A 27,227-nucleotide genomic window follows, 5' to 3' on the forward strand; every position below is an offset into this window, starting at 1 on the left:
TCCTCTGAGAAAAAGAAAGAAAGAGAGAGAGAGAGAGAATTAGAGAGAGCATACTTAAATTCACACAGGACACCAGATAAGACAGGAGAAATACTCCAGATATAACAGACTGACCCTAGCCCCATGACACATAAACTATTGCAGCATAAATACTGGAGGCTGAGACAGGAGGTGTCGGGAGACACTGTGGCTTCGTCCGATGATACCCCCGGACAGGGCCAAACAGGCAGGATACCTGCCTGCAAGAAAGTGGTAAATAATAGGCTGTTTGAAAGTTACAATTTTGACAGGTAACATACTTCTGTCTGAAATGGGTATATAAGCTGCAGCAGAGGCTGCTTAGGGGTAAATGGCTCATAACAATGGCCGGAATGGAGAGAATGGAATGGCATCAAACACATGGAAACCATGTGTTTGATGTATTTGATACCATTCGACAGATTCTGCTACAGCCATTACCACGAGCCCGTCCTCCACAATTAAGGTGCCACCAACCTCCTGTGGTAAGCTGTCATTCTCTGACTCCGATAATAACACTTAACACATTCACGCACACCTTCCAGGTCATTTCAGCAAGCCATGACACTCACCATCTCAGATTGTTTCGAAATCGTTTGTGTAGTTAGAAACAGGTAGGATTGGCATTCCTGAAACATTATTTTGTTGAAATATAATTTGATCTTGGATAAATGTAACTAATTGATTGCACCCAAATTGGCCATTTTAATTTATAGGATTCAGGCAATATTCATTAACTATAGTACCCAACATCCGATATGAATGAAACTTCTTCCTACAGAGACTTGAGGAATCCAAAATAAATTGTCAACCGATGGACCCCCCCACACACACGCACACCACACCAATCTCACTCCAACAACCAGTATACAATATCAGTTCTCTATTTTTGAATATGCGGTTTGTTTGGAGTATTACTTCTTCATACTTCAGAGAAATCATTGAAGTTGCTTGCATAACTTACCATAAATTAGTGTGAAAGTACCTGGTTTTCACCTCTAGATGCCGCTTTTCCTGCTATACTGTCACACTCTTTTATCCATTTAGCTGGTCTCTTGGGTATGTGAAATATACTGAACAAAAAATATAAACGCAACTTGCAACAATTTCAAAGAATATTGAGTTACAGTTCATATAAGGAAATGAGTCAAATCAAATAAATAAATTATGCCCTAATCTATGGATTTCACATGACTGGGAATACAGATATGAATATACTGGTCACAGATACCTTAATAAAAAGGGGTGTGGGTCAGAAAATCAGTCAGTATCTGGTGTGACCACCTTTTGCCTAATGTAGACATATTTCCTTCCCATAGAGTTGATCAGGCTGTTGATTGTGGCCTGTGGAATGTTGTCCCACTCCTCTTCAATGGCTGTGCGAAGTTGTTGGATATTGATGGGAACTGGAATCCGCTGTTGTGCATGTCGATCCATAACATCCCAGACTTGCTCAATGGGTTACATTTCTGGTGAGTATGCAGGCCATGGAGGAACTGGGACATTTTCAGCTTTCAGGAATTGTGTACAGATCCTTGCGACATGGGGCCATGCATTATCATACTGAAACATGAGGTGATGGCGGTGGATGAATGGCACGACAATGGGCCTCAGGATCTCATCACGGACGCCATACACGTGGTCTGTGGTTGGACGTACTGCCAACATGTGGAGGCTTGTTGGTCCAGTGGGGGCTGCTGAGGGGAGAATGGCTCATAATAATGGCTGGAACAGAGTTAATGGAATGGCACCAAACTTGTGGAAACCATGTGTTTGATGTATTTCATACCATTCCACCTATTCCACTCCAGCCATTACCACAAACTCGTCCTCCCCAATTAATGTGCCACCAACCCCTGTGGGTTGGACGTACTGCCAAATTCTCTCAAACAACATTGGAGGTGGCTTATAGTAGAGAAATTAACATCAAATTATCTGGCAACAGCTCTGGTGGACATTCCTGCAGTCGGCATGCTAATTGCTCCCTCTAAACTTGAGACATCTGTGGCATTGTGTTGTGTGATAAAACTGCACATTTTAGAGTGACCTTTTTATTGTCCCCAGCACAAGGTGCACCTGTGTAATGGTCATGCTGTTTAATCAGCTTCTTGATATGCCACACCTGTCAGGTGGATGGATTATCTAGGCAAAGGATAAATGCTCACTAATAGAGATGTAAACAAATTTGTGCACAATATCTGAGAAAAATAACATTTTTGTGCTCATAAAAATGTTTAGGATATTTTTTTTCAGCTCATGAAACTTGGGACCAACACTTTATATTTGGTGTTTATATTTTTGTTCAGTATAGATTACAACATTTCCTTTGCAACATTGTGTAGGAAACCAATAGATCCTCACAATTTGACCCAGTACTCCATTTAAAAAGAAATGGAGTTTGTACTTCTCTTAGCAACCAACTGCTTCAACCTAACTCTCCTTGAATAGTCCAAAAAGTGTCAGCTTTCTGAGAGGACTATCCCTATGGTACAATTCTCATATGAAAACATTTGATGGAGAGATGGGCTAGGGATTCAAATGTGGTGACAACCCTAATAAAATAATACAATTATAAACCATTGCATTGCAGACTTGTGTTTTTCAACAATATTTTTTGAAAACAGCTCTACATATAGTGTGATTAGTGACAGTTACCATTAAACCCAACCAACCCAAACCCAATACCATTACCAATACTTTACCATTTAATAAACAGAAAATACCAGGAAAATGGATAAAAGAGAGTGACACTATATCAGGAACAGTGTCATCTTGCACTGATTCATGGTAAATAATGCAAGTCACTTCAATGACTAATTTCTCTGAACTGGGGGGAAAAACATCACCAGATTCACAGGGAATACATTACATAGTGTGAAGAAGCAATACTCGCAGCTTCATACTTCTTGTCCGACATAGAGAACTAATACGGTATACTGATTGTTGGGGTGGGGAGTCCGAGGGTAGCTTTTGATATTTTTGGGGGATTCCTCATGTTGGGTTCTATATTTATTCAATATTATCTGAATCCTATAAAATAAAAATACCAATTTGGGTGCAATTAATTAGCTTAATTTCTCACATATAACATTAGATTTCAACAAAGTAATGTTTTAGGAATGCGAATCAAATGTTACTACAGATAACTACAGAATTGATTTCAGAACAATCTAAGATGGTAGGTGTCGAAATCTTCTTTCTTGTGCTTTTTAAGGTGGAACGACAGTGAGAGTCTTTCCAACAATTACATGTTAACACACCAGAAAGTGACTAAGTGAATGATTACACTGGTAGCATAGTCTAGTTGTAGAACCATGAAAATATATAAAATAACTTTGTTTTATGATTAAAGGTTTATAATATTACACTGTTGTAGTGTATTTTATCGGTGACAGTTTAGATTCACTATCAATCTATCAATTCACTATCAATCAATCAACATTTCACAGCATATATACTTGTTATTTTCTATGATTCATATCAATATAATGTAATATATCAATATAATAATATCAGTATATTTATACCAATATCATATATCACAATTAAAAAGCAGCACCTGAAGAACTACACCTGCGCACGTCACTAGCATACACTTGCCCCAACACACTGATCTTATGTCAGTTTTGCATTTTCCCCCCACTAGTGAACAAGTTCGAATTTGGGGTGGATAAACTGATTCCAGATCTGTGGCTAGGGAAAACTCCCATCAGCCTTGTTTCCTGGTGGTCTGCCACGTAACAACACAAGCGCTCAGCTGGCAGAGTGGGTGACGTGTAGCGGGTAGCAATATTACCGAAGCAGGAAAATATCTCACAATAAATACAATATATACTAGGGGTGTCATGGGGGGATTGCAGAGTGTCGAGATACCGGGAGGAGGATCCGAAGGCTACCATGTTCTTCGGGTAGCTATGTGTTTTTTAAAGTTTTTTTTTTATGTCTGCAAAGAATGTTAGCTCGCTAGCAAGAATCCGCAGTAGTGGTCCCTCTGCAGGACCTACTGCAATTGTTGCCTCACGGTCAAATAGAGGCCGGGGATCACATTCTGGCCTACATGTAGCAAATGTAGTGTCAACGCTATTTTCCCCAGCATTTGCTACAGGGGCATTTTGGAATTGTGCAAGTCAAACATTTTAAAGGTATTTTTTTTATTGGTTGCATATATTGTTTAGTAAACAAGGTTAGCTGTAAAAACAACCAGACAGACACGAATGGGGTTTGAATGAACTAGCCAGCTCAACGCTAGCTAGTTGTCAAAACAATAGCTTTTATAGGGGCAGCCACGTTGCTGACAGAATCCTCAGCATCACAGTATCATGCCTCTTTCTACACATTTGTCTAAACACCTGCATGTATAGACCTCCATGTTCAGACGTTCACATCAATATGTTGATGTGACAAGCATCTATTTGGTCTTGAGATGGACAACCTTCAGGTATTACAGGTGAAGCTCGTAATAAATACCTGTTTAATTCTAAGGCTACTACTAAATGTTCAAAGGTGATGTGAAGCTCCCTATAACCTCTGCTAAGAAGACTGGACCTCATGGCACAGGCAGTAGTGTGAATACCCGGTAACTTGCTCCTTGTTCAAGCCTTGCTCCAGCTGCTCCCTTTCAATCTCAAAATACAGTTGTTACAAGTCATGATGTCTCTGTCTTCTCCCAAGGTTCAGGAGAACTCTCCGGGACACCGGGCAGGACTGGAGCCTTTCTTTGACTTCATCGTCTCCATCAACAATGAAAGACTGGTATGCGTAGACATGCTGTTGAATAAGCATGTTCAACACACACTAACTGTAGGCACAAACCCCCACTGATGGTGAGGATGCTGGTGTATAATATATAGCTCAAATGCAGGGATGGGGAAACTTCGATTGGGTTGTGTGCTTCAAAAAAACAAAACAGAACTCATCATGAGGTGGGTCTGTACCCACATCCATAACACCACATTTTGCCATAGGGTGGACGCAAATGTCTTAATTTTTTTAATATGATAATAACTGATGATCGATTGGCCCCACCCCGGTAGATTAATTTACCAATGTGCTGATGCACAACCACATTTCTAAGTTGCACCTTGTGTATTGTATTATTCTAGCTCTCAACAGTAAGTTTTAATTGGTCCGCGGGCCTACAAAAGGAGAGTGCCGCCAATTGTCCATCCTGGCTCTAATGGATGTCCGTTCTACTCATTCTAATTCTATAATTTATCCTGTCTCTGTTTCAGAACAAGGACAATGACACCCTGAAGGACCTATTGAAGGCCAGTGTGGAGAAGCCGGTCAGGATGCTGGTCTACTCCTCTAAGACTCTGGAGCTCAGGGAGTCCACCGTCATCCCTAGCAACCTCTGGGGTGGCCAGGGCCTGCTGGGAGTCTCCATACGCTTCTGCAGCTTCGAGGGAGCCAATGAGAACATCTGGCATGTGCTGGTGAGTAGCCAGTAGCCAAAAAAGGTGTGCCCAATTTATGTCATACTAGGCAGGTGTAATTCTTGGTATCGCTCTCTTTCTCAGGAGGTGGAGCCTAACTCTCCAGCAGCCCTGGCTGGCTTGCGGCCCCACACTGATTACATCATAGGAGCCGACACCGTTATGAACGAGGTGCGTATAGTGACAAAACTACACCATGCGTTCTACTCTAGGAGTAAAGACTGTGAGCTTCACAAACTAGCCAATAAGCATTTGTATATAATTCATTGAAGTTTACCTCTTCCTCCTTTCCACCTCTCTCTCAGTCGGAGGACTTGTTTTCTCTGATAGAGACCCATGAAGGGAAGGGGCTGAAGCTGTATGTCTATAACACAGACACAGACAACTGCAGAGAGGTGGTCATTACCCCGAACAGCGCCTGGGGAGGGGAGGGCAGGTAACAAACATACAGTACACACACACACACACACACACAGTCTGACAAGTGACATCATCTACTGTTCTCTTGTTCCAGTCTGGGATGTGGGATAGGATACGGATACCTGCACAGAATTCCCACCCGACCATTTGAAGAGGGGAAGAAGATCTGTTTTCCAGGTCCTATTCCCAGTGGTGAGCCCATCAGCCCGCTCAAGGATGGATTTACTCAGGTTAGTATCAACCCAGAACTTGACCCAAGAATCAGAACAACTAGAACTGCCTGGACAGTCAGTAGAAAATCAGTCACTTTATGCTTTTTTTTTGGAACTAGAGGGCTGAAATGACCAGACCAAGTCTACAGTACCCACACTAGCTTTAGTCTCAGCCTCATAATAGTATCCCATCAATTTGAAGTGTCCTTTACTTATTTGCATGCTTCCCCACCCCCTCATCAGGGAAGGCTATGAGAGGCTCATTATGTCAGAATGTCCCTCCCAATGCAGACAGGCAGAGAGGAAAGATGTTCATTCAAATGAGTAATTACTTGTTTAAATGCACTTGACCTTACCTGTTCATCAACCACCCCTCTCTCATATTTCTCTATTCCTCCCTCCCCCCTCTCTCATCTCTTTTTTTTGTTGTCTTGTCTTATTTCTCTCCCCCTCTCAGGTTCAGCTGTCAGCTGTAACCCCTCCGCCTGCCATGCCTTCTGTCCCCACGGGGCTCGAGGATTCGCTGTCCGGCCTGTCAATCAGCTCAGCCCCGCCCACTATCCCAAGCGAGTTTCAGACAGGTACCTCATCTCTCTTACTCTTTCGCTGTCTCGCAACATAATATGGTAACAAAGTGTTATGAAATGGAATGTGACACCAGGGTTAAACTTATAATTTTTCACTTTGCTCCAGATGGCCTCCCTGTTCCTATCAAACTCCCATTGGAAATGAATGATCTCAGTCAATGCTATGGATGGTCAAAAAATATCCTCTCTCTCCAATGCATTTTTGTTCTGATGGCTAGGGTTGAGGTCAATTCCATTTAAATTCAGAAAGTAAACCCAATCCTACTTTCCTAATTGAAAGCATTGAAGAGAATTGGAGTTTCAGTGTTTGGAATTGAAATGGAATTGACCCCAACCCTTTCTCTCCCAGGTGTCCCCACTGTTCCCCTGCTGCCCACCTCTATCAGCCCTTCCCTGAGCCCCCTAAACCCTGCCTCCACGACCTTCAACCCCGCCACCACGCTACCAGGTCAGCACACGTTTCTCCTCAGAATTTTGTTTTATGATCAAATTGAAACGATCAAATCATGCACTTTTCGACACTGACTAAATATATGTTTATTTGTGTACTATTGTAGGTCTGATGCCTCTCCCGGGAAACTTCTCCCTACTTCCAAACCTCACCAACCTCAACCTCGGCGCACTATCAGACCTCAGCGCTGTGTCGTTAGCAGGTATTAATGGGCTACCGCCACCTGGGACAGCGGGTTTGTACTACCAGCAGCTAATGTTAGCAGCTATTATTAACCCCTGGGGGCGGTAACCCAATGTTAACATTATGTATTAGTGTACATGTTCCTGTGTTCACTAACAGATCTCTCTCTTCTCCCCGCTCCATTGCAGGTTTCCCTCCACTCGCCCCCCTCCCTCCTCTGAACCTGCCCGGTCTCGCCCCCCTCCCCCCCATGCCCGCCATGCTGTCCCAGCTACCACTCCTGCCCCCAGGGGTAACATCTTTTCCCCCAGTCGACCTCTCTTCCCTCACCCTTCCAACAGTCGCCCCAGAGAAGCAGACCCTCCCTGATGCCACAGTTCCCTCTATTGCCACCGAGTCAGCTGTCGCCTCGGAAACCGCCCCCACGGAATCACAGGGTTCCACGGAGACGACGTCGTCGTAACACAGGAAGAGTCTCAGACCCAGAACCAAACCTACCAGTTTCTCTGTCTCCTTCTCTCGCTCTTTCGCCCTCTATTTATTTAGCCAGGAGGGAGAGAAGCATATTTCCAGCAGTGAGGCTGGCGCACTCAGAAGGCAGTCAGTTGGAAACGTGGAGCAGAGGAATGAATGATGGACAGATGGGATGAAGGAGTGGCAGTGGCTAGAAGCAGAGTAGCCCTACCAGCCTGTCTGTCCCACCCGGCCTCAGTTTCATACAAAATTTGAATTCTCTTCTGTACATCAGCTTTTTTTTACAACCTCCCAACCCTTTAGTAAACCCAGAAATGTCTTTAGTTAGACATTTCTTCATATATTCATTTCTGTTAAATTGCTTAGATTGTTTCTGTTAAAGGGGCAATCTGCATTTCTTATAAATTAATTATATGTACCAATTAATTCTTGAGCCCCATTCTACCCCAAGATATAAGCTTGTTTTACGCCAATGTTGGTAAACAAAGTAGATGTAAACAAACACAAAACATGCCTAAAACTAACTTTAATTTTGATATCATGAATGTTCAGTCCTTGCATTTCTCCATCCCCATCCCTAAGCTTTTTACCGAAACCGGGGCAGGGAGTACGGTTTGTTTCAACTGCTGATTGCTGCTTTAAAGAATGAAATCTGCGTTATTTTATGCCACATTTGTGTGTTGAAATCATCAGGTATGCATGCATGCTTGTACCTACGTAATACATTTCTATGCATTGTTAGTTTAAACAAAACTCTAAACCCTTGAGGGTGCTAATCACTAGATGTCTATACCAGACGTGACCAAAATTGAGATATCGTCAGAACTATGAACGTGAACCATTTGTGGCTGGGGTAGGGTATCTGGTTAAAATCATATCTGTTACGCGCTGTAGTACCATCCGGGATAGAACAATGAGCCAAATGTTTCACGGTATGTATAAATCGGAAGGCATCCAGTTGGCATTTCCTCTCACCTCCAAATATGGTGATGAGAGGAAGCCCAGTGTCCAGCAGTGGGAGAAGATGGCCCGAGATGGATTCTGGCTGACATGCACATTTTCTCAGCGATTTTTAAACATTTGATCTCACTACAGTTCTGTTCCCAAAACTTGAATATGTTACAAACAGAGTGGACTAACTACCCTTTGCAAAAGTTTTTAAAAATAGGAGTTGTTCAGGAGTGCAAGGACGAATTGAGTTATTGCACACACACACTTCAGAGTAGACGTTCTTTAATGGTAATATGCAAAAACATGCTAGAACACGCCAATAGGATATTGCTAGCTCTTGCTTGGCTCTGCCCACTATGATTAATTTGCTCCCATTGGAAATGACAGGCTGTGGTCTATCTTGGGTTTAGTTATTCAAACAATAAGGCATGTGGGAGTGTGGTATATTTTGACAATATACCACGGCTAAGGGCTGTTCTTATGTACGATGCAACGCGGAGTGCCTGGATACAGCCCTTAGCCCTGGTATATTGGCCTTATACCACAAATCCCCAAGTTGCCTTATTGCTGTTATGAACTGATTACCAACATAATGTTTTGTCATACCCATGGTATATGGTCTGATATACCACGGCTTTCATCCAATCAGCATTCAGGGCTCAAACCACCCAGTTTATAAAGTATTTGGTACTGTCCTCTGGCATGGCCAGATGGTTGGAAATGGAAGGCGCAGTGGGGCTGTTCAACCAAATGAGGGCACTGTGTTCCAACTTTATGTTAACGTCCTGTGCATACATACTCGAGCAATAAAGCCAATGGAATTTTACACATTTTATTTGTGTGTTTTTTATGTTGACTTTAAAAATGTTGAACATTTTATAGAATAGCCTACTTGTTAAGTTTGTGGCCTTGCATGTTCCATTGTCTGCTTAAAATGTACCCTAAAGAAAAATATGAACGCAACATGTAAAGTGTTGGTTGCATGTTTCATGAGCTGAAATAAAACAACCCAGTAATGTTCCATAGACGAAAAAAAGCTTATTTCTCAAATTTTGTGTACAAAATCATTTATATCCCTGTTTGTGAGCATTTTGTCTTTGCCAAGATAATCAATCCACCTGACAGGTGTGGCATATCAAGATGCTCAATAAAAAGCATGATCATTACACAGGTGCACCTTGTGCTTGGGCTACTAAAGGCTACTAAAAGGCTACTAAAATGTGCAGTTTTGTCACAACACAATGCCATAGATGTCTTACGTTTTGTGGGAGAATGCAATTGGCATGCAGACTGCAGGAACGTCCACCAGAGCTGTTGCCCGAGAATTGAATGTTCCCTACCATAAGCTGCTTCCAACGTCGTTTTAGAGATTTTGTCAGTACGTTCAACTGGCCTCACAACCGAAGAATTGCACAACTGAAGAATTTCTGCACAAACGGTCAGAAACCATCTCAGGGATGCTCATTCAAGGTCTTGACCTGACTGCAGTTCGGCGTCGTAACGGACTTCAGTGGGCAAATGCTCCCTTTTGATGGCCACTGCCACTCTGGAGAAGTGTGCTCTTCATTGATGAATCCCGTTTTGAACTGTACCAGACAGTTTGCAGACAGCTTGTTTGGCGTCGTGCGTGCGAGCATTTTGCTGGTCTCAATGTTATGAAACACAGTGCCCCATGGTAGATGTGGGATTATGGTATGGGCAAGCATAAGCTATGGACAACAAACACAATAATTTTTTATCAATGGCAATTTGAATGCACAGATATACATTGACGAGATCCTGAGGCCCATTGTCGTGCCATTCATCCACCGCCATCACTTCATGTTTCAGCATGATAATGCACGGCCCCATGTCGCAAAGCATGTTGAGCATGTTTGGGATGCTCCGGATTGACGTGTACGACAGTGTTCCAGTTCCTATCAATATCCAGCAACTTTGCACAGCCATTGAAGAGGAGCGGGACAACATTCCACAATCAACAGCCTGATCAACACTATGTGAAGGAGATGTTGCGCTGCATGAGGCAAATGGTGGTCATACCAGATACTGACTGGTTTGCTGATCCATGCCCCTACCTTTTTTAAAAGGTATCTGTGACCAACAGATGCATATCTGTATTCCCAGTCATGTGAAATTCATAGATGAATGAATTTATTTCAATTGACTGATTTCTTTATATGAACTGTAACTCAGTAAAATCTTTAAAATTGTTGCATGTTGCGTTTATATTTTTTGTTCGGTGTAGCTACACAAGAACAACTAGACAAGAGCCATTGCATTTGAATAAGTATAGCCTAACAACTCATGAAGAAACCACAACTTTATCTGTATTATTGCAAGATATTGACGCATGAACCGAGTGTACTCCCCTGTCTGCGTTCCATTGGATGTTATGCACAGCAAGTGGATTTAGGTCAAGACAAGACAACATGGCTTATGGTAGAGACAACATGGCTTATGGTAGAGTAGTAAAATAACATCAATAGACAGCTGTTGTTGGTAGATAAGTGGTCGCCAGAGCAGACACCGAGCGAGGGCCGGTTTCCCAAAGGCATCGTAAGGATACGTTCATTGTTAGAAGTTAGAACCTTAAACTTAGCCTTAAGATACTTTTGTGAAACTGGGCCCAAGTCCTTGGATTCGAACCTTGACTCGCATGCGTCCCAGACAGGTATGAAGACACTGACTTGGAACTCACTCAGCTGTGATGGTATACCTCATTGGATGGGTGTGGGACTCACACCCAGGGGCCGATTCAATCAGATACGCTTTAGCCGACATCCGCATTGCAGATGTTTTGATTGTGCCGGAGGTGGAACTCCGTTAGCTCTCAAGTCCACAAGCAGGTCCAGGCATTATTGCCCTAAAGCGAACATTTCCATTGGATGCACGGAGTTGCATGAAGAGAAATCCAATGCAGCCTTCACCCGGATCTGGTTGTGTAGTGGCTTTGCATGCCAGCAAAGCCACTACACAACACAATACTAAACAATACATTCATTGAACTATAACAGTGACAAACGGTGCCCACAAACTGTCATGGCCTGCAGAAAGCGCTCCCAACAGCGAAGCTTTCTTTTCAGCACCATGCTACACCTGGCTATCAGCAGAGCCTTGTCTGGCAGGGAAACAGTTCATTCAGACTCATTTCCTTCCTTTTAAAGTTTAAGCTGTTCTCACAGTGTTCTCCCTGTACACCAATAAATAAAGGGGGCGTAAAAGTAGACAATGAAAGCTCTTACAATATTTGATGATTACATTACTCTAAAACAGGCTATAGGCTACATGTGCACCACCAACTCAGAACAGTAGGTTAAATTATGAGGGGGGAAAGGGACCGAATTATTTGGGTGAGGCACATGGGCTACTAACAGCTTACTACACAACATACACTTAGTATTACTTTCTTGGCTACAGTATACATATCTCCCTTGCATATTACATAATTTATGCAGAACCATACAATACATTTTTGGACTCATCTTGTTGTACTCTGCTCACTTGAACAGGAAGGTGGCGTGGCGGTCCTTCTTGTGGGCTCTAGAAAGAGACCCGAGTTCCCGATTTGGAATTCTGAGTTGGATGACCGTTCAAAATTTCCCAGTCTGAACTAGTTTTTTTTCCAGAGTTACGATTTGTCTTGAACTCACTGAAGTCTGAGATTTCCTAGTTCAGAGTTCCCAGTTGTTTTGAATGCAGCAGAAGTCATGCTGGATTTAAAGCACTTTACCAATTGGATATCACGACATTCGGGAGAAAGGTGTTAAAAAAAACAGGATAAACATTCACATGTGACTTGTATGGGCCAGAAGTTACGATCTTGTCTCATCACTGCAACTCCCCTATGGACTCGGCAAAGGTCGAGAACCAAGCCACACTGCTTTTTGACACGCTGCTCGCTTAACCCGGAAGCCGGACGCACCAATGTGTCAGAGGAAACACAGTCTAACTGACAACTGAAGTCAGCTTACAGGCACCCGGCTCACCACAAGGAGTCACTAGAGCATGACAAGACAAGGAAATCCCGGCCGGCCAACCCCCCCCGCCAACCCCCCCCCCCCCCCCCCCCCCATCCCGGACGACGCTGGGCCAATTGTGCGCTGACCCATGGGTGTTCAGGTCACGGCCGGCTGTGACACAGCGTAGGATGGAACCAGAGGCTGCAGTCGCACCTCCTCACTCATTGTTGAATTTGAGATTTCCAACTTGTTGTGTCATGTTTATGTCCAAAGGCCGATGAGCACAGACACGTTTTATCTATAACTTATCTTCATATGACAAGGATTGAAAAGGATTTACCAATAGATTGACGACTTGATTCATGATGACGAGTGCTTGTCTAGCTTGCTAGCTACGATTTTGAAAGTATAATGTTGACATGATCAGTCCAATCAAAGCTACGGTAAATATAATGTGATCTGATGTCATTTTATCTGTGGCCAATGACCTTGAGCCTTCTTGAACGGGCACTTATAATGTACAGTGCCTTGCGAAAGTATTCGGCCCCCTTGAACTTTGCGACCTTTTGCCACATTTCAAGCTTCAAACATAAAGATATAAAACTGTATTTTTTTGTGAAGAATCAACAACATGTGGGACACAATCATGAAGTGGAACGACATTTATTGGATATTTCAAACTTTTTTAACAAATCAAAAACTGAAAAATTGGGCGTGCAAAATTATTCAGCCCCCTTAAGTTAATACTTTGTAGCGCCACCTTTTGCTGCGATTACAGCTGTAAGTCGCTTGGGGTATGTCTCTATCAGTTTTGCACATCGAGAGATTGGATACAGGTCTGGACTTTGACTTGGCCATTCTAACACTTGGATATGTTTATTTTTGAACCATTCCATTGTAGATTTTGCTTTTGTTTTGGATCATTGTCTTGTTGGAAGACAAATCTCCGTCCCAGTCTCAGGTCTTTTGCAGACTCCATCAGGTTTTCTTCCAGAATGGTCCTGTATTTGGCTCCATCCATCTTCCCATCAATTTTAACCATCTTCCCTGTCCCTGCTGAAGAAAAGCAGGCCCAAACCATGATGCTGCCACCACCATGTTTGACAGTGAGATGGTGTGTTCAGCTGTGTTGCTTTTACGCCAAACATAACGTTTTGCATTGTTGCCAAAAAGTTCCATTTTGGTTTCATCTGACCAGAGCACCTTCTTCCACATGTTTGGTGTGTCTCCCAGGTGGCTTGTGGCAAACTTTAAACGACACTTTTTATGGATATCTTTAATAAATGGCTTTCTTCTTGCCACTCTTCCATAAAGGCCAGATTTGTGCAATATACGACTGATTGTTGTCCTATGGACAGAGTCTCCCACCTCAGCTGTAGATTTCTGCAGTTCATCCAGAGTGATCATGGGCCTCTTGGCTGCATCTCGATCAGTCTTCTCCTTGTATGAGCTGAAAGTTTAGAGGGACGGCCAGGTCTTGGTAGATTTGCAGTGGTCTGATACTCCTTCCATTTCAATATTATCGCTTGCACAGTGCTTCTTGGGATGTTTAAAGCTTGGGAAATATTTTTGTATCCAAATCCGGCTTTAAACTTCTTCACAACAGTATCTCGGACCTGCCTGGTGTGTTCCTTGTTCTTCATGATGCTCTCTGCGCTTTTAACGGACCTCTGAGACTATCACAGTGCAGGTGCATTTATACGGAGACTTGATTACACACAGGTGGATTGTATTTATCATCATTAGTCATTTAGGTCAACATTGGATCATTCAGAGATCCTCACTGAACTTCTGGAGAGAGTTTGCTGCACTGAAAGTAAAGGGGCTGAATAATTTTGCACGCCCAATTTTTCAGTTTTTGATTTGTTAAAAAAGTTTGAAATATCCAATAAATGTCGTTCCACTTCATGATTGTGTCCCACTTGTTGTTGATTCTTCACAAAAAATACAGTTTTATATCTTTATGTTTGAAGCCTGAAATGTGGCAAAAGGTCGCAAAGTTCAAGGGGGCCGAATACTTTCGCAAGGCACTGTAAGTCGATGGCAGCACCCAAGGGGCTTGAATTTTTGAGCTCTACCCATAGATTTTGCAGTGATGTAGTTTCCCCATGAGTGACAGAACTCTGAGCCAATCACAGAGCAACTAGAGAACGTTACCAACCCCTACGCTCTGTATTTTCAGCTGGCTGCCCCAACACCACAGAAAGCACTAAGCTAGGCTGAAACACCTGCATTTTGGAGCTGCCTTACTCAAGAAAGCAAAAAAGAGACCACATTTGTATGCGGCTTTATAATTCTATATTTGTTTTACATAGTTTGCAAACTGATATGTCACTAATGACAAAATAACATGCAAAACAGGCCCCCAAAAAAACAAAAACAAAATGTGGGCTAAACAGGTGGGACTCAAATCAGGTGTGGCTGCCCATCTACCCTGAATGACACGTCGCCAATGAATTTGCACATCATTATTTCTATACAGCCTAAACCAGGGCTCTCAAATCCTGTTCCCAATGAGCTATCATCCTGTAGGTTTTCCCTCCAACTCTAGTCTAGCACACATGATTCTAATAACCTATCCTAATTAGCTGGTTGATAAACTGAACCAGGTTAGTTAAAACTGGGGTTGGAGCAGGATAGTAGCTCTCCAGGAACAGGGTTTGAGACCCCTGGGCCCTACCACAAAAACATCAGATTTGACATCTCACTGTTACACCTCCAACACCACAAAAACATCAGATTTGACATCTCACTGTTACACCTCCAACACCACAAAAACATCAGCTACCCAGCAGCATACCACCCTGCATTCCACTGCTGGCTTGTTTCTGAAGGTAAGCAGGGTTGGGCCCTGGATGGGAGACCAGATGCTGCTGGAGGTGGTGTTGGAGGGCCAGTAGGAGGCACCCAATAATATCCCAGGGCAGTGATTGGGGATATTGCCCTGTGTAGGGTGCTGTCTTTCAGATGGGATGTTAAATGGGTGTACTGATTCTCTGTGGTCACTAAAGATCCCATGACACTTATTGTAAGAGTAGGGGTGTTAACCCTGGTGTCCTGGCTAAATTCCCAATCTGGTCACCTTAACATCCCCAGTTTGAAATTGGCTCATTCATCTCCCCTGTAACTATTCCCCAGGTAGTTGCTGTAATTTTAGGATGTGTCCTGTTGACTTACCTGGTAAAATAAGGATTACATTTAAAACATGTTTTTTTAAAGCTATGTGGGTGCTGGTTAATGCTTGACCTAATTGAATCTAGGCTACTGCTGTGGAGGTTATGCTTTTCGTTGAATAAACCACTAAACCATGTCCAACTGGTTAAGTAACCCACATTAGTATTGATTTTATTTTATTGTTAAACACCTCGCCTGTAGTGTTGGCCTACACATTTGTTGTAACAACTGCCACAAGTGAATAAATGTAGTAAAGTTATTTATTCTACTATATTATTTTAGCCATCTTCTTGGACAAAGAGGGCAGTTCGGCAGGGGTTCTCGAGGAGGACACGGTTGTTGCCTCGCAGGCTGTTCTATTCGCCATATGGAGAGAAGCTCTGATCTCTGAACCTCTTCTAAAACAAATATACTGTCGCCAGTGAACTGTGTTCTGATTATGTGATATGTTTATACCCAGTAGCTTCGGGAAAAAAGCTAATTGTATTGACTTTATTCACACTTGTTTTGTGTCGGTTCGCTAGCAACACGCATCATACGGGGGAAGCACATGCCTCCCAGGCGGTGGTTCGGTTAGAACCTCTTCAATGATTGAGATTCCACATAACCAGGAATGCATATGGATGTCATGAAATAGGGCAGAAATGCAGTCTTGCAGCAAAGAAACATCTCAGCACTTTATAAAGGCACAGATCTGATTAAAATCATATTATGTTAAAATAAAGTCGTGATTGGATTTTTATAATGATTAGAACCTATTGTCAAATCTGATCATGTATACTATTGAAATGGATATGACTTTAATTTAAAAGATCATTCAAACAGTTGCCAATGCAAGTAATTACTGGGTTAGTTTCATCTCATGTTCTATAATATATATCCCATATTGGAGACTCAATGAAAGTTTAACATGCTGTTTCAAATATGTAGCCTACCATTTTGAAATTACACATACATCACACACGTAATAATGGCATTTATCCCATATTAGAGACTCAATTAAAGGACTGTTTCAAAAATGTAGTCAGCAAACTCAATGTATTTATGTCTTACTCAATCAGTCAACTGTATTTTACATCAGCATTTGTCACAAAGTGCTTATACAGAAACCCAGCCTAAAACCTGAAAGAGCAAGTAATACAGATGAAGAAGCACAGTGGCGGGAACCTAAGAAGAAACCTAGACCTAAACCTTTGACAAAAGGCACCTAAAGACTCTCAGACCATGAGAAACAAGGCTCAGGTGTTGGACGAATAGGCCTGGCTCGCAGTCGACATTCCAATTCATCCCAAAGGTGTTCGATGGGATTGAGGTCAGGGCTCTGTACAGGCCAATCAAGTTTTTCCACACCAATCTGGACAAACCATTTCTATATGGACCTCACTTTGTGCATGGGTGTATTGTCATGCTGAAACAGGAAAGGGCCTTCCCCAAACTGTTGCCACAAAGTTGGAAGCAGAGAATCATCTAAAATGTCAGTGTATGCTGTAGAGATAAGAACTCCCTTTACTGGAACTAAGGGGACTATCCTGAACCATGAAAAACAGCCCCGGACCACGATTCCTCCACTAAACTTTACAGTTGGCACTATGCATTGGGGCAGGTAGCATTCTCCTGGCATCCGGAAAACCGAGATTCGTCCGTCGGACTGCCAGATGGTGAAGCGTGATTCATCACTCCAAAAATACGCGTTTCCACTGCTCCTGAGTCCAATGGTGGCTAGCTTTACACCACTCTGACGTTTGACATTGTGCATGGTTATCTTAGGCTTGTGTGTGGCTGCTCTGCCATGGAAACCCATTTCATATAGCTCCCAACAAACAGTTATTGTGCTGAAGTTGTTACCGGAGGCAATTTGGAACTCGGTAGTGAGTGTTGCAACCGAGGACAGACAAGTTTTATGTCCTACAAGCTTCAGCACTCTGCAGTTCCATTCTGTGAACTTGTATGGCCTACCACTTCGCAGATGAGCCGTTGTTGCTCTTTGACATTTCCACTTCACAATGACAGGGCAGCTCTAGCAGGGCAGAAATTTGATGAACTGACTTGTTGGAAAGGTGGCACCCTATGATAGTGCCACATTGAAAGTCACTGAGCTCTTCAGTAAGGCCATTCTACTGCCAATGTTTGTCTTTGGAGATTGCATGGCCGTGTGCTCGGTTTTATACGCCCGTCAGCAACGGGTGTGGCTGAAATAGCCGAATCCACTCATTTGAAAGGGTGTCCCCATACTTTTGTATATGTAGAGTATTAGTTTTATTTTCCATTAATTAAATAAACATTTACATTAGTGTATTTTGTGTAGATCATTGACAACAAAAAATTATCACACTTTGTATCACAACAAAATGTGGAAAAAGTCAAGGGATGTGAATACGATACCTTCTGAAGGCACTGTACATATATACCTTACATACCTTTTACCCCTGAAGTGATTTGGTACTGGTACTCCCTGTATGTAGCTTCATTCTTGTGTATTTTATTCCTCATGTTTCTATTACATTTGTCTTATTCTTAAAGGGATAGTTCTCCCAAATTACATAACGGTTTCCTTACCCTGTAAGCCACGTCAAAGTCATTCCACAGAGGGCCCAAGTGTTTGCAGGTTTTCGCTCCTCCCTTGCAGTTGATTGATGAATTAAGGTCACTGATTAGTAAGGAACTCTCCTCGCCTGGTTGTCTTAATTGAAAGGAAAAACAAAAAACCCACAAACACTCAGCCCTCCTTGGAATGAGTTTGACACCCCTGCTGGAAGAAGTCTATGGACACGGTATGACAGCAATCCATGCTTTGGTTTAGTTTCCCTGGCATTGTTTCCAAATGCTAATGTTTTAGCATTTGGGACACAAATCCTTATCAAGTCATGGTAACGATATAAGCATTCCGAAAGAATCCATTTTTTTTTTGTAGCTCACCAAAGTCACATACAGACGATTTGAACATGCACATTTTTTTTGCATTTGGAAACAGTGCCAGGGAAACTAAACTAAAGCATGGATTGCTGTCATACGTTGGACCTTGATTTCCTTTCCCTGTAAGCAGTCCATGTGTCATTTAGTAATTTGGGTTAACAATCCTTTTAACTCTGCATCATTGGGAAGGGTTCTTAAGCAAGCATTTCATGGTAAAGTACTGACTGGGGACTTGTTTATGGGGGGGGGGGGGGGGGGGGGGTGATTTCTGATGCTTTACTTGTGCTTCTCATGACTGTGTTTCAATGTGTATACATACAGTGTGTTCGAAAGTATTCAGACCCATTGACTTTTCCCTCATTTTGTTACATTACTGCCTAATTCTAAAATGGATTGATTAAAATACAAATCCTCAGCAATCTACACACAATATCCCATAATGACAAAGCGAAAACCGTAAAATAAAAATAACTCACATTTATTACAGATAAAAACAGAAATACCTTATTTACATAAGTATTCAGACCCTTTGGTATGATACTCGAAATTGAGCTTAGGTTTCCATTGATCATTCTTGAGACGTTTCGACAACTTGATTGCAGTCCACCTGTGGTAAATTCTATTGATTGGACATGATTTGGAAAAGGCACACCTGTCTATACAAGGTCCCACAGTTGACACTACATGTCAGAGCAAAAACCAAGCCATGAGGTTGAACGAAAAATCAGTAGAGCTCCGAGACAGGATTGTGTCGAGGCACAGATCTGGGGAAGGGTACCAAAAAATGTCCTCTAGCATTGAAGGTCCCCAAGAACACAGTAGCCTTCATCATTCCTAAATGAAATAAGTTTGGAACCACCAAGACTCTTCCTAAAGCTGGCCGCCTGGCCAAACTGAGCAATTGGGATGGTCACTCTGACAGAGCTCTAGAGTTCCTCTGTGGAGATGGGAGAACCTTCCAGAAGGACAACCATCTCTGCAGCGCTACATCAATCAGGTTTTATGGTAGAATGGCCAGACGGAAGCCACTACTCAGTAAAAGTCACATGAAAGCCCGCTTGGCGTTTGCCAAAAGGCACCTAAAGAACTCTGACCATGAGAAACAAGATTCCCTGGTCTGATGGAACAAAGATTGAACTCTTTGGCCTGAATGTCAAGCATCACGTCTGGAGGAAACCTGGCACCATCCCCATGGTGAAGCATGGTGGTGGCAGCATCATGCTGTGAGAATGTTTTTCAGGGGCATGTACTGGGAGACTAGTCAGGATCGAGGGAAAGATGAACGGAACAAAGTAGAGAGATCCTTGATGAAAACCTGCTCCAGAGTGCTCAAAAACTGACTGGGGAAACAGTTCACCTTCCAACAGGACAACGGCCCTAAGCACACAGCCAAGACAACGACCCTAAGCACACAGCCAAGACAACGCAGAAGTGGCTTTGGGACAAGTCTCAGAATGTCCTTGAGTGGCACAGCCAGAGCCTGGACTTGAACCCAATCGAACATCTCTGGAGGAACCTGAAAATAGCTGTTCAGTGTTGTTCCCCATCCAACTTGACAGAGCTTGAGAGGATCTGCAGAGAAGAATGGGAGAAACTCCCCAAATACAGGTGTGCCAAGCATGTAGCGTCATACCCAAGAAGACGAGACTGTGATCGCTGCCAAAGGTGCTTAAACAAAGTACTGAGTAAAGGGTCTGAATATTTATGTGAATGTGATATTTCAGTTCTTTATTTTTAATAAATTAGCTACAATTTCTAAAAAACTTTTTTTGCTTTGTCATTATGGGGTATTATGTGTAGATTGAGGGAATTTTTTGTTGAATAAGGTTGGAACCTAACAAAATTTAGAAAAAGTCTGAATACTTTCCGAATGCACGAAGTATACATATGTATATTTTGTGTACAAAGTGTATATGTGTTGTATTGTGCAGGACACACTTGAAAGAGACCTAGATCTCAATGTCTTCCCTGATAAAATAAAGGTCACATAAATAAAAAGTCACCTGTTGTATCCGGCACGTGACAAACTTTGATTTAGATTTGACGAGGGTATCTTTATTTTACGAGGTAAGTTGACTGAGAACACATCATTTACAGTAATACCCCGGGGAATAGTTACAGGGGAGAGGAGGGGGGATGAATGAGCCAATTGTAAGCTGGGGATGACCGTGATGGTATGGGGGCCAGATTGGGAATTTAGTCAGGACACCGGTTTAACGTCCCATCTGAAAGACGGCACCCTACACAGGGCAATGTTCCCAATCACTGCCCTGGGGCATTGGAATATTTGTTTTTAGAGCAGAGGAAAGGGTGCCTCCTACTGGCCCTCCCAACACCACTTCCAGCAGCACCTGGTCTTCCATCCAGGGAACAACCCTGCTTACCTTCAGAAGCAAGCCAGCAGTGGGATAGAGGGTCGTATGAAACATGGTGAAGCCCTTTTCAGTCTCTCAGCCTTTTGACAAATGGCATCTGTCTGCCATTCTCTCCTCGGGTATAACTGACAACTATCTGACCTTGGGTCCGGAAGAACTCCTGGCCCTAGTTATACATAAACGTGTGTGTTGAGTGAGAGATATATGCACAAACCAAAAGTGGCCTTGGTTGGACTTGTAAGGCAATCTTTATTGCATATGAATGACAGGACCTGACATTGCCTCCCTTCAATTTTGACATGTATCTGTGCTGTGTGTATGAGACAGTGATAAAACCAGTTTACAGTACATGGCGTTGATCTGCGGGGCTCCTCTGTTAGTCTGCCATGATGTTCAATATAAACCCCTTTTGTAGCATACATGTTGTCTGTTGAAAGCTCCTCACAGTCTTCCAATATAAAGAATACTAGGTAACACTCTACTTAAAGCACTTTACATTCGGTAGATGACCAATATGACTGTGCCATACCAGACTAAAACCAGCTGCAATAACTCATTATGACACCTCATATGTCAGTGTTATGACAGTGTTACGCAGGCCTTATGACTGAGGTTCAAGCAAAGTGTTACTGAACAGAACAGAGCCTGATCAACCTGGGCTTTTCCTTCACAAATGAACAGTTTCATACAACTTTATATATATGACACATGGTTTCCAGACTATAAACATTGCGGTCGTTCAAAGTTATTGGTTCACCTGGCATACAGAAGCGCTTTGTAGGACCCCTGAAGAGTAGGCTATCCACTTCAGGGGCCCTAGAGTGTTCCTCTTCACACAGGTCTGCACTATCTGTACCTGAGGCAGATCATACAGATTTTAACTAACTACAAGCGACATCTACATAGCAGCAAAAAAAAAATGCCTTTTCGGAGCACAAACAAGGAGACGTGAGGAAACCAACGGTCGGACGTACTAGACCATTGCATGTGCTCAAAGTTTGCACCTGTTATTTCCCACAGATAATATAAAACATTAAGGGTGAACAGAAGGTAAAACAAAGAATACGAGAACGATAATATTACAAAAAAATGAGGTTCAATAATTTCATGTTTCTAGGCATTTGTCTTTTATTTATTTGTGAAAACAACAGGTGCAAACGGGCACTGGTGAGAGCTCAGTAAGTCCTGTGTGTTGACCCTCTGTACAGACAGACTGCAGATATGTCACTCCTACACATGAAATGTACATTGAGTTTCCCCAGATGATTCCTGTATGGAAACATCAATCTTTACGATACAGTTGATCCTCATATGGTTACATTTTGTTCTGACAAAACAAGACTTCCGTGCCTGAACAAGCCTAACACTCAGAGCCTTGAGGGATGGATCCATGGAGGATCGGAACACGCCAAAACCAACCTCTTTCACACAGCCAGATTATATTCATCCAGGAGTAGGTTTAATTATTGATTCAAGATCTAAAATGAACATAGATGGCATACTTCTGGCCAACAGTCTGAGACTGAAGCTTAGTTAAGTCCAGGACAATTTCAAGAAGCTATGGCCATGAAACCAAATCATCTCGAGTGCAACTTAGTCCAATGGTAGGGTTTAACGTGGGTCAGTGAAACCAACTGATCTGCTTTGGCGACTTAGGCCACATCCCAAATGTACCTCTACCTTCTATAGAAGAGACTAGGGGTCTATTTGGGAATGGGATTCTGTCCCTTGCAGAGAGGCTGTTTAAAATGTTGCTGGAGGGGATTCCAATTAACAACAGCTCTACCAATAAAAGCCCAGTCCAGCACAAGCAAGGGATGTGGCCTAGCCCCACTCTATTAAGTCCTCACGGCAACAGGCACAGCCTGTCCAATGGCATGCACAATGGGTAGAACTTTCTCACCTCTCTCCCCATCTCTCACTCAAAACTAGGTTCACAACACAGTAACGTTTCTGCAAAGCTACTTGGCAACGTGGAAAGTGTATCCACTTCCACATCTCTTTCCATGTCTCACAACGTGCGATCCATTTCATTCTATTCAGCCAAACAAATTCACGTTCCTGATCCTTTCACAGTGGCCGGGCGATTTAGAATACCCAATGCCACTCCATTTCCCATATTCGGATCAATTCTGCTCCAGGATTGGCCAGCGGGCCTGTCAGTCATGTTCATCAGCCCGTCAGTAGGAGATTGAGGAGGCGGGCTGAAGAGAGCCAGAGGAGTTGGAGCGTCTCATGTGAGGGAGAAGGTACGTGTCAGTGCCCAGCTGGTGAACGTCAAATCGATCCTCCTTACGGTAGGCCAGACAGCGTCGGATAAACGCCTGACACACACAGAGAGAGAGAGAGAGAGAGAGGGATGTTAGTTTATAGAATTAGGATCTGCTTATCAAGCTTTGTCTGTACTAGTCACATTGACATGTCCTGACGATTGTACATTTCAAAGTCAACCAATATGTGTACAATTCAGAGGAACACTGAGTATTATTCTCCTTGGCTTGCTAGCCTGTCTCACCTAGGGCTGTCACGAAATTTCATCAGCCGGTGATTGTCAAGCACATAACTGGTCAGTCTCACGGTAATTGACCGTTAATTAACATAAAACACATTTAGCATCTCCTGGCTTCCACAGACTACAAACCATTTTAAAAAGTCTAATAAATCTATGTAATATAGCCTACACCGTCACAATAAATCCAGCATTTATTTTAGACAGGTCAAAAGAAGCACGATGAAGAAAATGTAGTCTATTACAGAAGAACAGTTGTCCCCATGTTAGGCCCTGATCTGGCTATGGCTGTGGGCTACACTAGCTCATTTAGCAGTCAAGATTTGCTTAGAATTCCGTGGCATTATTTTACAGAATGAAGAACACAATTGAAAACAGCTGAATCAAAAAGAAAGGATATTTTCTCTAAACGACTTGAGTGCACACATGCGGTTATTCTGTGTTGGGCGGTTAATGTAACTTTAGTTGTTCTACAAACGTTGGGCTATATGTTTAGATTTTTTTATACATTGTAAGGCTGCATGATGAGACTAATGATGACTTGAAAGAAGTCACTTGAAAGGCATGAGCTCAGCTTTTTTTTGCGCAGGCTATACACACACTTCATCAGTCTCTCATTCACAATTTTACAAGCTTGTAAATGCCTTGAATTTTACAGCGGCATCCCCTTTGTGGCCATAATGAACCCTAGTGCTGCGTTGTGCCCTCCTCCCCAAGTGTGCTGCGCAATCCTCAATCAGCTCTCCGACACGTGATCAGGTCTTTCTCACAGGCTACAAGTGAAGACAAACACATCGGGGACACAACTGTGCACGTCCTTATCCAATTCCGAGGTGCATATTGAAGATATTGGGTGAACTGTCCACATTTACTTTTCGTCAGCCAACAAGATGAGTAGGCCTAACGAACAGCAAAAGCACTAACCTGGCCTTCCGGGTGGCGCAGTGGTTAAGGGCGCTGTACTGCAGCGCCAGCTGCGCCATCAGAGTCCCTGGGTTCGCGCCCAGGCTCTGTCGTAACCGGCCGCGACCGGGAGGTCCGTGGGGCGACGCACAATTGGCCTAGCGTCGTCCGGGTTAGGGAGGGCTTGGTCGGTAGGGATCTCCTTGTCTCATCGCGCACCAGCGACTCCCGTGGCGGGCCGGGCGCAGTGCGCGCTAGCCAAGGTTGCCAGGTGCACGGTGTAGCCTCCGACACATTGGTGCGGCTGGCTTCCGGGTTGGATGCGTGCTGTGTTAAGAAGCAGTATGGTTGTGTATCGGAGGACGCATGACATTCAACCTTCGTCTCTCCCGAGCCCATACGGGAGTTGTAGCAATGAGACAAGATAGTAGCTACTACAACAATTGGATACCATGAAATTGGGGAGAAAAATTGATGATTGATTGAGTGATTAGAGGGACAACAGAGTGCCGAGTACCAGGCAGTTAGCCAGTTTGGGAGGCTACTAATGACCATCAGCAGCATCAGAAGCCTAATTACCGTGACTAAAACGGTCACGTGGAGTTTGACTGCATTCATGACTCGTGACCGCCGGTGTGGCGGTAATACGGTCACCGCAACAGCCCTAGTCTCACCTTGGCCTCTGTGCTGGCCTGGGGCTTGGCAGGGAACTGAACCTCAGTGGCTTTGAGGATGGTGTTCTCCTGAAGAATATCCTGCTGAGACTGGTTGTGGCCAAACGGCTGCAGGAACACACACCAATGTGTTAGATGTTAGACAAAAAACACAACATAGTCTAATAGGGTCAGATGTTCGCACCTTCAGAAGTGTCACTTCAAAAGGGGCCATAATGAGTGGGCTTACCTTCCGTCCATAGAGGCACTGGAAGAAGATGACCCCGACCGACCAGACGTCCACCTTGTTAGAGATCTTAGGAGGCTCCTTGCCCACCACAAAACACTCTGGGGGAAGGTACCTGGACAAGAGGAATGGGAAAACATGGAAGGCAATATACCCAAGAAAACACTGTATAACTGTTTGTGTGATGAGTCTCACCAGTATGTGCCAGCTCCCTGTGAGGTGAGGTCCATGCCGTCCACTCCATAGTTGTCATCATCCATGATCTTAGACAGCCCAAAGTCTGTGATCTTTATCTCGCCACACGCGGTCCCATCCACCAGCAAGATGTTACCTGCACAAACGGCAGTGCGTGAGTTGAGCGCGTGTCTGTGCTACATACACAAACATGAGTCTGTGTGTGTGTGTGTGTGGGTGTACCTGGTTTGAGGTCATAGTGTATGATGGGGGGTTTGATCTCGTTGAGGTATCGCAGGGCGTTGACTATCTGCATGACGATGGACCGCGCCTCCTTCTCGGACATCAGCTTGTTCTGTTTCAGATAGAAGTCCAGGTCGTTCCCCTCACAGAACTCTAAAACCGTACAGAACCTGGGGGGGGGGGGGGGGGGGGAGAAAGAGAGAGAAAAAGAAGAGGACAAATGACTCCATTAACAATAAACTAAAAAGGCATCTCAATGGACTAAAATTCCTTCCACTCCACATCTCCTCTCCTTTATCTGCACTGATGTGAAAGAACTGAACTAGGTTTGGGGTAAAAAGAAACTTACGTGTCTGTATCCAGGGAGAAGTAGTCGTAGAGTTTGACTATTCTGGGATGGTCCAGCTGTTTGTGTATCCGATACTCTCTACAGGCATGTCTGGGACAGGAAACAATGTGTGTTTCTAAGTCTGGTCAAATAAATGTTTACCAAAATGGTACAATGTGGGTTGTGAATCCTGCGTCTCATAACAGTGCCTCGTCAGAGCAGATGGGACATACTTGTGGTAGTTCTCCTTCTTCTCCTCTCTCCAGTTCTTGTTGAGCTGGTGGATTTTAACGGCTGCGTAGCGCTGCTCAAACAGGTCAAAGGCCTGAAGAGAGACATCAGAAGCACAGGTACCGTATGGATCTAGAATCTGTTAATAATCATTCCTAAGCACATACTAGTAGTCAATCCATACCTTATAGACCTCACTGAAGCCTCCTCTGCCCAGCAGATACAGCAGCAGGTACCTCTCGTTCAGAGTGGGGTGGTCTTTAAACCTGACAGACATACAGCACAAGCTGAACCATTTCCTTCCTACAACATATAGGGTTTATTTAGCCAAATGACCCCTACAAGAACGTCATCTTACAAATGCCTAGAAAGTGTTCTATGAACTGGCCAGTTAGCAACACTATAGCTACTGGCCCACGGGTATATAGGTCCCAGGGTGGGTTTTGCACTGGGGCACAGTGGAGCGGTTAGGTGTTCCTATACGATTGTGTCTTCCTGTCCTGTACTTACGATGAGCTGTCCTCGTTGTTGATCCTCTTCAGCTCTCTGATGTGGAGGTTCCTCACCCGCTCTAACCGTTCCAGCTCTGCCTGGATCTCAGCCTCCTCCTGAGAGACAGTCACTCAGTCAATCGTATTCATTTTGGGATTCGGATCATAGTGGGTTTTTTTTTTTATAAACGTGTTTGTGTTCATATTGACTCAGACCTTCTTCAGGTGTCCCAGGCGAAGCTTGAAGATCTCCTCCTGCTCGTGATACTCAGCCAGAGTCAACCTAACATATGGTT

The 27,227-nt window shown here is 43.5% G+C and overlaps 2 protein-coding genes across 8 annotated transcripts in view; one reads left to right on the plus strand and one right to left on the minus strand.

Moving 5' to 3' along the window:
• The first annotated feature begins 3,755 nt into the window (after positions 1 to 3,755).
• On the plus strand, positions 3,756 to 9,557 carry LOC110508445 (Golgi reassembly-stacking protein 2). 3 transcript variants are annotated; one of them, XM_036966589.1, is made up of 11 exons: positions 3,782 to 3,926; positions 4,522 to 4,594; positions 4,690 to 4,770; positions 5,250 to 5,453; positions 5,538 to 5,624; positions 5,759 to 5,889; positions 5,968 to 6,103; positions 6,543 to 6,666; positions 7,022 to 7,120; positions 7,230 to 7,358; positions 7,495 to 9,557. In XM_036966589.1, the coding sequence occupies exons 4-11, from the start codon at positions 5,310 to 5,312 to the stop codon at positions 7,767 to 7,769; spliced, it is 1,125 nt and encodes a 374-aa protein (XP_036822484.1). In that variant the 5' UTR covers positions 3,782 to 3,926; positions 4,522 to 4,594; positions 4,690 to 4,770; positions 5,250 to 5,309; the 3' UTR covers positions 7,770 to 9,557. The 3 variants fall into 3 exon arrangements, with proteins under 3 accessions (XP_036822482.1, XP_036822483.1, XP_036822484.1); XM_036966587.1 differs by lacking the exon at positions 4,522 to 4,594 and having other exon boundaries at positions 3,756 to 3,926; XM_036966588.1 differs by lacking the exon at positions 4,522 to 4,594 and having other exon boundaries at positions 3,757 to 3,926; positions 7,230 to 7,325.
• Positions 9,558 to 21,381: 11,824 nt separating this feature from the next.
• LOC110508446 (serine/threonine-protein kinase tousled-like 1-B) overlaps positions 21,382 to 27,227 on the minus strand; it is a 43,836-nt gene continuing 37,990 nt past the window's right edge. For 4 of the 5 annotated variants that reach the window (XM_036966308.1, XM_036966309.1, XM_036966307.1 and 1 more), the window contains 10 exons: positions 27,148 to 27,214; positions 26,951 to 27,048; positions 26,625 to 26,706; positions 26,443 to 26,534; positions 26,231 to 26,320; positions 25,882 to 26,051; positions 25,660 to 25,795; positions 25,468 to 25,579; positions 25,239 to 25,346; positions 21,382 to 23,476 (listed from right to left, as the gene is read on the minus strand). In XM_036966308.1, the coding sequence (XP_036822203.1) occupies positions 23,333 to 23,476; positions 25,239 to 25,346; positions 25,468 to 25,579; positions 25,660 to 25,795; positions 25,882 to 26,051; positions 26,231 to 26,320; positions 26,443 to 26,534; positions 26,625 to 26,706; positions 26,951 to 27,048; positions 27,148 to 27,214 (1,099 nt within the window). In that variant the 3' untranslated portion in view covers positions 21,382 to 23,332. The remainder of the gene's footprint in view (positions 23,477 to 25,238; positions 25,347 to 25,467; positions 25,580 to 25,659; positions 25,796 to 25,881; positions 26,052 to 26,230; positions 26,321 to 26,442; positions 26,535 to 26,624; positions 26,707 to 26,950; positions 27,049 to 27,147; positions 27,215 to 27,227) is intronic. The other variant, XM_036966306.1, reaches the window with a different exon arrangement.

This window comes from Oncorhynchus mykiss, chromosome 28 (genome assembly GCF_013265735.2).
Source record: "Oncorhynchus mykiss isolate Arlee chromosome 28, USDA_OmykA_1.1, whole genome shotgun sequence".
NCBI classification, from domain to species: domain Eukaryota; kingdom Metazoa; phylum Chordata; class Actinopteri; order Salmoniformes; family Salmonidae; genus Oncorhynchus; species Oncorhynchus mykiss.

Coding starts and splice junctions, on each gene's coding strand:
- LOC110508445 (XM_036966587.1), top strand. CDS start 3,864: ATGGGGGGATTGCAGAGTGTCGAGATACCGGGAGGAGGATCCGAAGGC. Junction 5,454..5,537: donor AGAACATCTGGCATGTGCTG/GTGAGTAGCCAG, acceptor TCTCTTTCTCAG/GAGGTGGAGCCTAACTCTCC. Junction 6,104..6,542: donor TCAAGGATGGATTTACTCAG/GTTAGTATCAAC, acceptor TCCCCCTCTCAG/GTTCAGCTGTCAGCTGTAAC.